Source organism: Equus przewalskii, chromosome 29 (assembly GCF_037783145.1).
Source record: "Equus przewalskii isolate Varuska chromosome 29, EquPr2, whole genome shotgun sequence".
Classification (NCBI taxonomy): domain Eukaryota; kingdom Metazoa; phylum Chordata; class Mammalia; order Perissodactyla; family Equidae; genus Equus; species Equus przewalskii.
Window position 1 is genome coordinate 15,256,857 of NC_091859.1, and position 13,449 is coordinate 15,270,305.

At 35.8% G+C, this 13,449-nt stretch overlaps 1 protein-coding gene across 2 annotated transcripts in view; it reads right to left on the reverse strand.

Moving 5' to 3' along the window:
* Positions 1-458: 458 nt before the first annotated feature.
* Positions 459-13,449, reverse strand: part of KITLG (KIT ligand) — an 84,640-nt gene continuing 71,649 nt past the window's right edge. For both annotated transcript variants that reach the window (XM_070600583.1, XM_070600584.1), the window contains 4 exons: positions 13,293-13,402; positions 12,527-12,594; positions 11,389-11,465; positions 459-4,733 (listed from right to left, as the gene is read on the reverse strand). In XM_070600583.1, coding sequence (XP_070456684.1) covers positions 11,426-11,465; positions 12,527-12,594; positions 13,293-13,402 — 218 coding nt within the window. In that variant the 3' untranslated portion in view covers positions 459-4,733; positions 11,389-11,425. The remainder of the gene's footprint in view (positions 4,734-11,388; positions 11,466-12,526; positions 12,595-13,292; positions 13,403-13,449) is intronic.

Consider the following 13,449-nt stretch of genomic DNA (forward strand, 5'->3'; position numbering starts at 1 on the left):
TTTTGCACTTGTTACTTCCATGTGGCTTTATGCATATTACAGTCGTTTTCATATCTTCTCCCCAACTAAGTTAGAAACCTCTTGAGACCAAACAATGTGTTAATTCAACTTTATCTTCCCTGATTACCTTACCTATTTTAGTGGCTAATAAATATTTATTGAATTAAAATGATTTCTTATCCCCTTGTGTACATATTACAACAAAATATAGATTAATGACAAAGTTTCCATAGAAAAATTTGATTTTAGCTTAATACGTGCTCAACCATGTTGTAAACGTGTGAAAACCTTAAGATATCAAATGACAGGGCAACTTTATGAGAGTGCATAAAATTCTTTATTTAGAACAATAAAGTATATGTATATATAATGTAATTTCAAATTCAAACCTGTATAAAAAAGGGTCAGGACATATACCTATTTTAAAAAGTACACATACAGTATATACACATAACACATCACATTTTACAACCTTTTTTATTTAATTAAACTTCAGTCATAATAAAACTATTTAGAATAGCATTGACATACATTTACATTACAATACGCAAACTCCAATCTATGACTGACTAGCAATATACCTGTGCATCCATCTAAATATCTGAATACTTTTCAAGTCCATTGACTTAAAAAACGTGGCAAGTGGGACACTATAATCACACATTAATCCTTAGACTACAGAATAGGATATTTTGATTGGAAAATTTTATTTAGTGAGTCTTATAGCTCAGAAATCAAGTAACTGAAAATACTATGGTTTTTAGTTCAAACTATTATTATCTTAATTTTATTTTTAAAAACAACATCATAAGGATGTAGTTGGAGATGGCAGTTATAAATTTACAATGCTTAGCAAACATTTTAGGATCATAAATATTCATTTTAATATGGATTATTTCTAAGACAACACCTTTTTAGGAAATCAAAGTACCATTATTTTATCTTTTCAAACAAAGGCATTTCCAGACTTGTTAATGGAAAGCAGCAACACCATAAATTGTATGATCAAATACCAAAAATGAACTAGTCAGAATTTCCACCTGAATGTTTATCTTTTAATGCCATTTCAAAATAATATTGTTTCAAAGACAAGCTGGCTTACTTTAAAATTCTTATCCCCCTTTTCAATTTTAAAATGTAATTTATGGATTACCCCTTTCCAAATGGATTCTAAATGATCTTTTGGCATTCAAAAATGTTATGAGCATCTTACATTTTCTGCTCTTAGCTTTTAATAAAATGAGAGCATTTAAATCCTTGATGTGGGGCATTTCCAAATGTTACACGCATCTTATAGAATCTCTTCCTGACTAAAATCACGAAAATGTACTACTGGTTTTCACTCTTCAGAGGTGATCCAAAAACATTTATTTAAGCAAAGAAAAAAGCCATCTCTTGTATACATGGTTATCCAATTCACCCTACATGAGACTGAATTTCACTTTTACTAATGGACCCTATTTACATTACAAACAAGAACTAACGGTAATGACTTTTTATGTTCAAATTGCTTATTCACAGAGATCAGAGTTGGATATTTTATATGGAATAGTTTCAGCTCTGTTTTATCTTTTTTGTCTGTCACATATCAATAGGTTTCACACCTAAGATGTGACCTCCAAGTTCAGTATATAAATAAAAGAATTGAGATCCAAAGAGGAGAGGTGATTTACCAATATGAGTTAACGGCAGAATAGAGCCTCCTGACGATTTTTCCCAACATCTACCCCACTAAGCCAAACTGTCTTTTTAAAAAAATACACTTTTTAGTTAAAGAAGCATAGATATGGAATGGCTAAAAGCTCTATATTGGAATTACATGTTGAAACAAAACCTAGCTGCAGAAAAACATTAAGAAATACCCATGAATTCTGAATAGATGTTTTTGTTAATTTAACTTCAATTGAATTAGAGCACCAAAAAATGCCACAACGTTTCTCCAAAGTACTTTAATGCTCAATGAAATGTGTTTCTGATTAAAAGCAAACAACATTTCATTATGGACACATACTTTTTCATATGTTTTCATTTTTCACATACTTAACCCTTTTTTAAGAGGATAGGTTACTTATTCTATTACTGTATTAAAAAACAATCTGACTCATTAAAAAGTGGCACTGTGGTAAGCACATTAGATTGTAATACAGAATCCAGGAGCACTTCCATATCACTGAGCAGGCACCATTTATCACAGAGCCAGTTTCTTTATAGACTTGGGTTCTACCAAAGAGGTGCAAAACTTTCAGTATAATTTAGAATCTGCAGACTTCTGACATCATTTTAAAAGGCAATTTTGAAACATTACAAAAGAGAATGATCAGATACATGGCACCAATTTAAAAAGTGATTTCACGGTTTACAATGTCAGTTGTGAGTTTTCCATGATTTATGAAGACGGATATTCAGAATACATATCAGATAACATAAAGCCTAGATATAGATATATTTCTTTTTATCTCAAAGCAGATATGACACAGTTAATGCCCAAGCAGCTAGCATCCAAAATAATGTCCAGCATTTTTCTATTGTTCACGCATTTTATGGAACTTTAGTGTTTTAAAAATTGGTAATCCATGTAACTCTCAATGAACCAATGTTTAATTAGGCAGAAAACATCTCCCCTCACCTACTATGCCAAATTTCATAACTTGCTGAATATGTCTATTTAACTGTATTGATTAGGACCACGTCCTTGAGTGTTAAAACCCAGCTCCTAGCCTTGAGAACAAAAGTACATTTACTGTACTCTCAAGCTCATTAAATAGCATATTCACATGCCTAAGAAAATTGAAACCACTGGTAAAAGAAACCAAACTATTAGATTGAGAAGTACCAATCTTCTCATCTACACATGACCTACACACAAAACTCATATTAATCTATGTCTATTTTCCTCAAAACGTCAATATCACACACTGAGACAGGTCCTTTCAGCAATTAAACTGATTTCTGATTTTCAATTAATCAATTGTACCACGGGATATCTGAGGGCCTGAATAAGTTAATGCAGCTTCCCAAAGCAACTGGCTTGGATCTTAGTGAAATGACTAGTGTTTGAAGAACCACAGCACTTTAGAGAAGGAAGGAATCGTAGAAATCATCTGGGCTCTTTGGTACAAAAAAGAGCAAAGGCCACTTACTGAAATTATATCTGGATTAGCTCTGAACGTAAGCTAAAATCCAAAGATACTAGAAATTCTTGGACTCTTGAAATCAAAGGAAAGCTAGCAGTTAGTTTGTTATGTTCTTTCATATCACTACATTGAAAATGGTCACCTGATGATGGTAGAACATGGCAATAATGTTATTACAAGGACTAAGTTAGAAAAGAAAGCTTTGGACTCCTTTATGTGTATGTTCGTGATATGCTAAAAGAACTTTCATCAGAATAAACCATAAGAAATCATTCTTTGACTTTAGTCAGATGTTCCTTTGACTGCAAAAAAAAATTGGCAAGGGGAATTCACATGATGTCTTATAAATTCTAGTTTAAAAGCGCAAGTCCATCTTGGAAATTCTTGCCAAATTCACTCTTAATATGACAAATGCCATCACAAATTTTAAATAGCAAACTGACATGCATAACTACATAAAGCTCTCATTTTTAATTCATAAACCTTAATGAATATAGAGAGCCTGATTTTAAATAAATTGATCCTTTAAACAGATAATAGTGATTATACTATAAATAACTAGTTTCCTGATTCTTTGCATTCTTGTAAAAGCCAAGTAACCTAGTTTTCAACACCCATATTAGCATGTGGGTGTGGTTTTCTACCCTTAGGTACTAAATATCATAATTTATTTTTACTCTCTCCCATGGCAGAAATTGAAAATGGGACCTTCATACATTCAGCAATTTCTCCTAAGTCCCTTTACATAACTCTGTAATAGCTTTAGAATATAAACATTTCGTAATATATTTTGCAAGCACAGTTTATACACTTTATTGTGGTCAAGGGAAAAGGTCATCCTCACCATGGGTGCCAGATGTCCTCCTCGGTGACTGTCCCACTGTTCAATGTTCATAGCTGCTTTGTGCGATGACTCTTTTGGAGTCTCTCCTCTGCAAAGGTGTCACTGTTCTAATTCAGTACTGGCTCCCCTGCATGGATAGATCCAGCCAACCATGCCCATTTGTCTAGTGGGATATAGGTGGGTGTGGCTTATGTCAGGAAGAGACCAAGATCAGACCCATATCATTAATCCGCGGCTACAAGGCTGACACGTTGCCTGCTCCAATCAGTTTGTTGACACTGTACAGTGGCTGATGCTATCAGTTTTTGTTTTTAAAATTTTTTCCAGATCCCTTTGAGAAAAATTATTACCCCGACTATCCAGGCTGAAATCTACTTGCAGAGACCAAGATAACTACGGTTGTAACTGAAAATAAAGCTATGTGGCTTTTCAGTAATTAGACATTTCTGGAGGCATGCAAGATGGTGCATGCAGTCTGGAACACATGCTTTCTTTTCCAACATCAGTTATAAGTTCTAAATGAGACCACAAGTCCCCCAGGTCTTAAAATAGAGTCCTGCTCCATGCAACTTCTTCTTTACAGATGATTAATTCAGTGCCAGTTTCACAGTAAAATACTTTGTTCCAATTTCTGAATCATCCATACAGAGTTGTGGGTAGCAAGAACAGATAAAGATGCAGTCTGTCACTCCAGACAGAATATGAATTTGTTTAAAGCTGCTTCATTTATGAAGCAAACATGAACTGTTACCCGCCTAGAAAAGAAAAAATAAAAAGAGATTATGGCGTATCTGCTTTCTGCCTTCTTCTCATTCTCAATGGCTGAATTCACACGACTACAGAATGAGTAATAGATTTACAAGGCATGCTTCACTTACACAGCCTACAAGAACTTGATAAATGTTTTCCTAGATACTCTGATCAGTCATTCTCTATGATCTCCCTAGTAGCAGTTAACATTATCCGAAGTGATCTTGCTCAGTTTATTGATTGTCTCCTCCCATTAGAATGTAAGTTCGGTGAGGACACAGAGCGTTGTCTATCTTTTTTACTGCTCTACTCCAACCCCTAGAACACTGCCTGGTACAAAATCCATACTCAATAAGTATTGCTTAAACAGAAGAATGGAGGAGTGAATGCTGTGGCTTTCATACCCCCAGGCATACCATAGATTATTGCCATTTGTGATAAGAGGGTTATCAATCTATATAGCCTTAGATTTCTCTAAGAAGGCTCTGAAAAGACAGTAGACAGGTGGTGAGGGGAGAAGGTGTGAAGGACAAAGGCAGTGTCTAGAGAGAGAAGATGTGGAGATAGATGGAGTCGCATGAAAGAGATATGGGGCAGGTGGAGAAGCTGGTCACAGGCCACCAACAAATAATAGCCTCCTGGACACTGAGCAGCGCCAGCATCTTGACCACCTACCCAGGTTCTAGCAACTACTTCTCTCAAATGAGGAAACAGCAGCAGCAAGATCTCATTCAATACTCTCAGCCAAAAAAAGCAGAAATCCTGGCACCACATCCTGACTAAGCCTCTGGGGAGGTTCATTTGGCCTCAGGACAGCTTTGGTGCTTGTTGAAGCATGAAAGCCAGACTTTGTTTTAGTTGTTCAGTGTGTGTTAAAGCACTGAGCTTTGGACTCAGCTTTCAGACTTCTTGACTTCCAAGTGAAGTATTTGTACTTCCTTGACTATTCTTTCTTATAGATAGTATCTTCATGCTATCTTCAATCACAACCCCTCAATGTGTATCTTGCATTTCTTTTCTTCCTGACTCACTATTCTTTCCCTATCTTTGTCTTGATTTATCAATCCCAGAATCACAGATCGATTGGTTTTAAAATAATTGGGATCATTATACAAAATAAGGACAGTATTTTTTCCAGTCTTTCTGTATGTAATCTATTAAAAAACTATATTACCTAATAATTTACCCAACAGAGAACTCTAGAAACTAGAGAACCTGTATTTGAGAAAGTAGAATTAAATCTTGAAGGAAAAATTAAGAAACATTAAGGGAAAACTTCAGAAATCCAAAATACATGACAGATATTTCAAAAATAAAGCTTGGTTATTAAAGCAAAAGAGAATCATGAAAAAGCAAAAGGATTTTTTTTAAAAGCTATGAATAATTTGAAATTCTAAACTTGATCAAATGCAGAGAAGAACGATTGGAAATTTATTTCTGATTTTGTTGCTGGGTCATTTAGCAAAGAAAATAAACTTGAAAGCTCACAACTCTTTCCCCATAGAACAAAACTACAATTTTTGTAATGATACCTCGGATTCTTGCAACAACCCCAGGAAATAAGCAGAGTGAGTATTATTATCCCCTCCTTATAAATGAAAAAGCAAACATTGACTCATCCAGGAACCCAGAGCTGGTTAAGTTGCAGAGCCAAGGTTTGAATTCAAGTCTAATCTCTTCTAATTCTCTGCATTATAATGTGTCTACAGAAAGAGAGCTCAAAAACAAAACTTTCAAAGCTCCAGAAATTCTTAGAAAATGTCTGGTAAAGAGTCATAGATCTCGCCATTTGGTAACCAACCATTCCCAAGTTCTATGCACTGAACGACCAAACTTGACTTGAGCTCATCTGTATTCCAATTATAGAACTCTTTTCTTCTGTCTTAGTTGAGATCTATCAGAAACTTCCAGGTTGTGTTTCCTTTATGAATCTCTCCACCAGCCTAATTATACAGCCTAATTATAATTATTTTCTGCCCTTACCATGCTGGGGTAAGTCAATAAACACTGCTAACTGAGTGCCTACAAACTCCTGCTACTTACTGTCAACCAAACTGGGCCTTGTCTGTGACTAGGCAGTCCTTCTCCCAAGGTCTCAATTACAATTCTTTGTAGATGACTCCCAAATCCTAAACCTATTATTTCCAACCCTGACTGTTCTCTGAAGTTCCAGTCTTGGAAGACCGGCCACTGGTCAATATTTACTAACAGCTCCTTGTCCCATTTTCTTTTAATGGCATCGTCATCTAGTCAGTCCCATAGGCTCCGAATCATCCTTGAGTACTGCCTGTGATGTCAAGCCTCACATATCATCAGTAACTGGGCTTTGTTGATTCTTTTACTGAAGTGTCTCCAAAATGGTCCATGCTTTCCTATTTCTATGGCCCTGACCCTAGTTCAGGTCATTCTCTCACATCTATTTGGAAGACTGGCCTCCTAAGTGGACTCCCTGATTCCAGTTCACTACTCCCATCCATCTGCCCACATCAACATCTGATTTCTTTCCTAAACCCTCCAACAATTCCTTATATTACTCAGTAGAGTGTAAGCCCTGTACTTGGAAGTCAGACCCTTTTTCAAATTGATTCCCACTCTTTCTTCTCAGCATTTTAACCCTTAATGTTTGACTTCTACTGGAGTCCAGCTGTAGAAACTGACTCTTAAACACAGTCTGTACCGGGGCCTCCCTGACTTAATTTACACCATTTATAGTATCTGGATTACTCCTTCTCTATTGCTAGTAAAATTTCACCAATCATCCAAGATCTAGCTCAGTACAAATGCCACCTTCATCATCTACACAATGAAGCCTTTCTCCTGTTGGTAGTGATTTCTTTCTCCCTTCAAATAACGCAATTGTATATGTGTGCATGCTACAATTCTAAGGGATGCCACCCATTCCAATGTCTAGAGCTATGTTGAGGACACATCCTGCACAACAACATGCAGTGGCCTTGCCTTTGGTCTCACTGCATTTTCTTGGTAAGTGCCTTTTGTTGCTTTGTAAACCTTACAAACTTCCAGTTTCCTATATAAAATAGGTTATCATGCTTATATCTTATTTCCTCTTGTAGGCTTTAAGCAATTTGAGGACACAACTAGGTTACTTTAAGCTCTGTATCCAACAATGCACCTACCAGAGTTTGTTGGAGTCATATTTGTGGAAAGAAGGAAGCATACAATTTTCCTATGATATACTCTTATTTTATTTCTTTTCTTAAACTGTGCTACACAAAAGCCAACAAATGAAAACTCCTTATGGAATGCCACATATGGATACTTGGCATCAGTTAGTTAACTAAGGGGATTTTTAACTTTTCTTCTATTTTCATGCTTGATGTCAAAGAATCACAGCCTTAGCATATTTTCTCTTAGAGGCAACATCTTTTGTTTCTAGTTCATTATCTATATTCCTTCCACATATTTAAAATATCAAACCCTCCTTTACTTCATTTTCCAATTACAGCTTGGAGAACTAACTATTCCATATGCTTCCTGGTCTAGTGTTCCAATATTTGTCCTGATTTAATTTGTTTTAGTTGGTGAAATTTCCATTTCAGGGAGAAATTCTTGCCATAAACCTGAGTCATTCCCTGCATTTTTCCCTCTCTTGTTAACCAAGGAAATGACTATAATCCAAATTACATCTAAATTTTTAAATATATAGTTACAACTCCACATTTCTTTTCTATCTAGGTATTTTTCACTACTGCTATTCTTGTTTCTTGGCAGATTTCCCCTCCTACCAAATCATAGTCTGCTCTCCCAAATCTTTCCCTCCACCACATCCCTCTTCTCAAATTATACTCAAATGTCCTTGGCATGTTTTAAACCTCTGTTGGTACAGGGCCAAGTATAAGGCTTTACTCTATACAACGGGTACTCAGTAAATGACTAGAAATGATACATACACATTTTGACTCTGGGGTTTGAAGATTCATGATAATGAGCTGGTTCTTTTTTCTTCCCTTTTCCTATCTTTCTGTCAATGTTTGAATTCTTATTTACTTCTACCTACATAAGTCTATCTTTGTTTCCATAAATTTTATTCTCACATTATTGCAATTCTGAGATATTCATTCATCTCTCCATTCATTTATTCAACAGCTATTTCTTCATCACTTACATGTGCAAAGTATAAGCTCTATAGTTTGGTGGGATTCCAAAATGAAATTCAGAAACCAATTCTGCCCTCTAAGAGCTTATGGTTTAGAAGAAGACGCGAAATGTCTATCTAGGTAAATATGATGTCCTACTAATATATTAGTATTATGTGTCATATGAAATATAATTAGAGAGCCATAAAAAGAGATTACTTTCATTTGGAAAGCCAGTTTTTTTGGATGTGCTGGTACCCAAGCTGAACTGTTAGAGAGCTTTGAAGAGATGATGAGTAAGGTATTCTATGAAGGAGAATGCCACTTCTTCATTCATCTGTCATCCATTTCACACCACCTACTCAATGATATATGAGTTTATTTCTAAACAATTTGGGGTTTCTTTAGCCTGTCTAATTTCATTCATTTATACATGAGTAATATTTCATATTTTAAGAAAAATAAATGAAGTTAGTAATTTCCCATGACTGTATTCCCCCTTGCTGTCCTATTGACTAATATCATCAAAACACATTTAATTTTATTGCAGTAAGAATATTTAACACGAGATCTACCCTCAACACATTTTTAAGTATACAATACAGCATTGTTAACTATAGGGATAATGTTGTACAGAAGATCACTAGAACATATTCATCTCGCAAAAAAACAACAAAGCCCTACTTCAGAAGAACTATCTTCCTTACCACTTGGTCAAACTTTCAATTGGGGTTTACTCATTCACTCAGTTACTCATTCAACAAACTTTGACTGAGAGCTTACATAAGCACAGGCAACAGGTGAGGTGATACAGTAAGAACCAGACAGACTCAGTTTCTGTCTTTGAATGTTCCCTGACTCGTAGACATATGTATAAGTTGCTTGACTATGGTAGCTTTAAAATGCCATCTTTTTTCTCCTAAACAAGTACGCTGGGTTTTCCCATCATAATCCATTCTCCAAATGTCACGGGACAAATGTCACAATTAAAAACCACACGACTAAAGACTTATGTGCTGAAACAGGATCCTAGCAATGCAATCCAAAGCCAAACAACAGAGACATTACTTGAGCCTTTAAAACTCAACCATTTAACGTTGGTTTGTGGATGTCTGACTTAAAGGAATAGAAACGGCAGATAGGGAAGATACAGAGAGGCTTGTGTTGGGGTTGAAGGGCAAAGAAATAGGTTCTGGGAAAAACAGTGACTTCAGCTTGGAGAATATGGCTCCAGAAAAAAGTTGAGCAAACAATCTACTCACTTACATTATCTGACAGGAAACCTGAGCCCAGAGAGAAGCTAGGATGGGGAGTAGAAAAAAAGGGAAGGTGCTATTCGTGTTTTGGATACGGGGATCAAGGACACAATGAAAGGCAAAACTGAAGAAGTCTGTGTCACAGCAGGGTTCACGTGTTAGAGAAAAATGTGACACAATTATTATTGTATCATGTTATTTTGGGTTGTTGAAAAATGATGTTCCATAACTATAAAAGTGAGCTCCCAGGGGAGGCAAGAGGCTCTCTATGACCCACTTTTCCTAGGGAAGTTTCAATCTAGAGATAAATCTCTGAATCTGGGACAGAAGAGAAAGCTGGAAGGACAGTGGTCAGTAGGGAAAGGGCAAAGCTCACCACAGACCATCTTTGCAATAATCAAGGAGAGTAAATGATCCTCTGACAATGAGGAAGTATAGGGAAGAACTGAGGATTTAGGAAGGTGAGAGAACACTCACACATCACTGTTAGAAATGTGCTTGGGATTCCATGGGCATAACAAAATTAACAGCCAGGTAGCAGAAGTGAAGGTGAGAAGAGCATGAATTGATCTTGGATCAAGTTAGTTCCATTAAGGGTGATTCCCAAAAGTATCTGGAGCTGAGAGAGTCAACAAAGAGGAGGGAGGAATATCAGAGCCTTCTGGCCACGCTTTCTTACCCTCCTTTCTCCACAAGCCCTCCATGAATCCACATAATCACAATAGCTCTCTGTCAGCGGTTTATACACAGTGCATCCTGGGCTCTGGACTGTGATGAGGCACAATTATTACCAGTCACGTGGCAGGTGGCACTTTACCTGACAATTTCCCTTTCCTGACTATAAGATATTTTGAGCTTTTCTCCTTTTTCTAAAAAAGCAGGGAAACATTTTTGGCTTTTCCTCATTTTAGCATCTAACAAATGAGATACTTTTTCTATTATGTTATAGTAGTCACACTTAATTGAAATTGGTTTTATTTACTCTTCCTCTAGCAATAATATTTTATTTTAGTCCTAATTTGCCCTATACCCCTTTTGTCTAATTTGTTCTCTGGTCTCAAAAATAATAAATACTCAACTGTTAATTTTTTGTATATCTTCCATACAAGATAAATCCATTAATCAGGACTAATACTGCCTACCTTTCAAAACTCGAGGACACACCATGAATTAGATATGTACAATTCAATTATGTAACAGCTTCACTGAATATACTGACATCAGCTTGAGAGAAGACAATACATTTTGACATCAAAGATGCTGTATAGTTCCTGTTAAATCTTTCAGCTTGAATTCTAAAAACTTACCAATGTATGAAAGTAACAGTGTTGACACAAGCCACAATTACACTTCTTGAAACTCTCTCTCTTTTTCTTGCAACATACTGAAAAACAACAAGAAAAATGCTTATTTGATTTTGGACAGAGATTCTGAAGTACACCATGATCTGGGCATTGTAAAAAGCAATTTTTTTTCTGTAACTATAGTAGCAAAAGGTTGCAAAATTGAAAAAAAGCTTACCTTCATAAGTATTACTTAATCAACATAGTCTCCCAAAGTAGTTTAAAAAATTCTCTACGCATATGCATATATACATACTAAAAAAGTTTATACGCACTTAATATGTAAATATGTATACACAGGCATGATATGAGAGAAAGCAACACGTCAAATGAAAAGTACAGCTGAATGTAAAATCAAAGTATTGGTCCTGGGGCAATTTGGAGTTAGGTAAAAAGTGATCAGAGTCAGCTACAGTAAATGGAAAGTTATCTTAAAACAAATTTTGTATTTGGCTTTGGAGAAAATACTGAATAGGTTGAGAAAAGTTAAGGGTTCTGAAAGCCAGCATGAAGTCAAATATCTTAAGTATGCAAGAGCAAACCACTGAAAGTATCTTTACCAGGAAGTGTTATTACGATCCAGGATTTAAGGAAGAAGGAGACAAAGATGGAGTTTAGAAGAGCCGAGGAAAAGATTCTGTGGCAGCAACTCAGCCAAGACATGACGAAGATATGGATGAAGATAATGACTATCGCCAAATACAGAGCTAAGCTTGGGAAGAGACTCAGGGAGAAGAATAAGTATGTCTTGTAACTGTGTGTAAAAGAAGGAGAAGCAGCAAACGCACCTCCAGAGCTCCGTGATCCAGGAATTTAAGCAAGATTCTGCTGCTCACAGAAATAAAGAACGCAGAGATAACCAGTTATGATGCCTTAAGAAGGGTTATGAAGACAGTTATGTGAAGGTATTCTACTGGTAAATGGAGATGGAGAACTGAAGAGAGCGGGAGAGATCAGATATGTAGATAAAGACTTGGAAGACACTGGTTGGGAGCTGCCATTCTGGGAGTGAATAACTTCTTAAAGACGTTACGAGCATGTGCTGGTATGTGAAATGGCAACGTCAAGCTTACTTATGAACACATTTAGTAAAACAAAATACCTTATCTCATTATCCTCTTCGTTAATCTGTATATTTTCAACTGCCCTTGTAAGATTTGGTTGTTTCTTCTGGGAAAAGAATGACATTTTATGTAAGAATATCAATGAACAGTATAATAGTTAAGAGGTAAATGGTCTCCACTCTTATATCAATAACTCCAATAACAGTTTTCTTCAGCATGCAGCATGTAAAATATTTTGCAGTAAGAAATTATGAAAAATGTGCAGTATTATCAATCCAACATTTTTAGGATGTTGGAGGTAAAAGAGTAATAAACAAACTGAAAGATTTAAATAGTAATCAAATTGAGAAGACATTTCAGAAAGCTGAGTCACAATGAGTTAGCACATTTAAAAATTTAGACAGGCTTCAATAGGAAGAGAACAAAAGAGTAGATATTCAAAATAGCAGATAACACAAATGGCCTTTGTATTTGGTTTGAAGTACAGTGTAAGATTTTCAGCATATTTTCTTCCTTTTTACATTTAGTTTAGGCTATTAAAACCAGTTCCCGTCTCTTAAGTGTGCATTCTCAGCTAGAGGAGTTGTCTCCAAAGCATAATGAAGAATGGGGAAAAATCTTTCTAAGATATACATTCTATTGGAACTATAAGTTAAGGTAGGACTTAACCTATCTTATTTTCTTGTTAGGATCTGTTCTCGAAAAAAGGGCAGTTTGTTATCACTTATGTAAATATGGTATGAATAAGTAAATATATAAAGTCCAGAAAGTTTTTTATCAGGAAAAAAACCCAGCAACACTCACCTTCCAGTATAAGGCTCCAAAAGCAAACCCAATTACAAGAGAAAAGAATGCTGGCAATGCCATGGCTGCCCATTGTAGGTTGGAGTCTCCAGTGAAATTTGAGGCCTTCCCTGTAATTTAAAGAGGACAGTGGTGAAGAAAGCATATCCATGCTAGA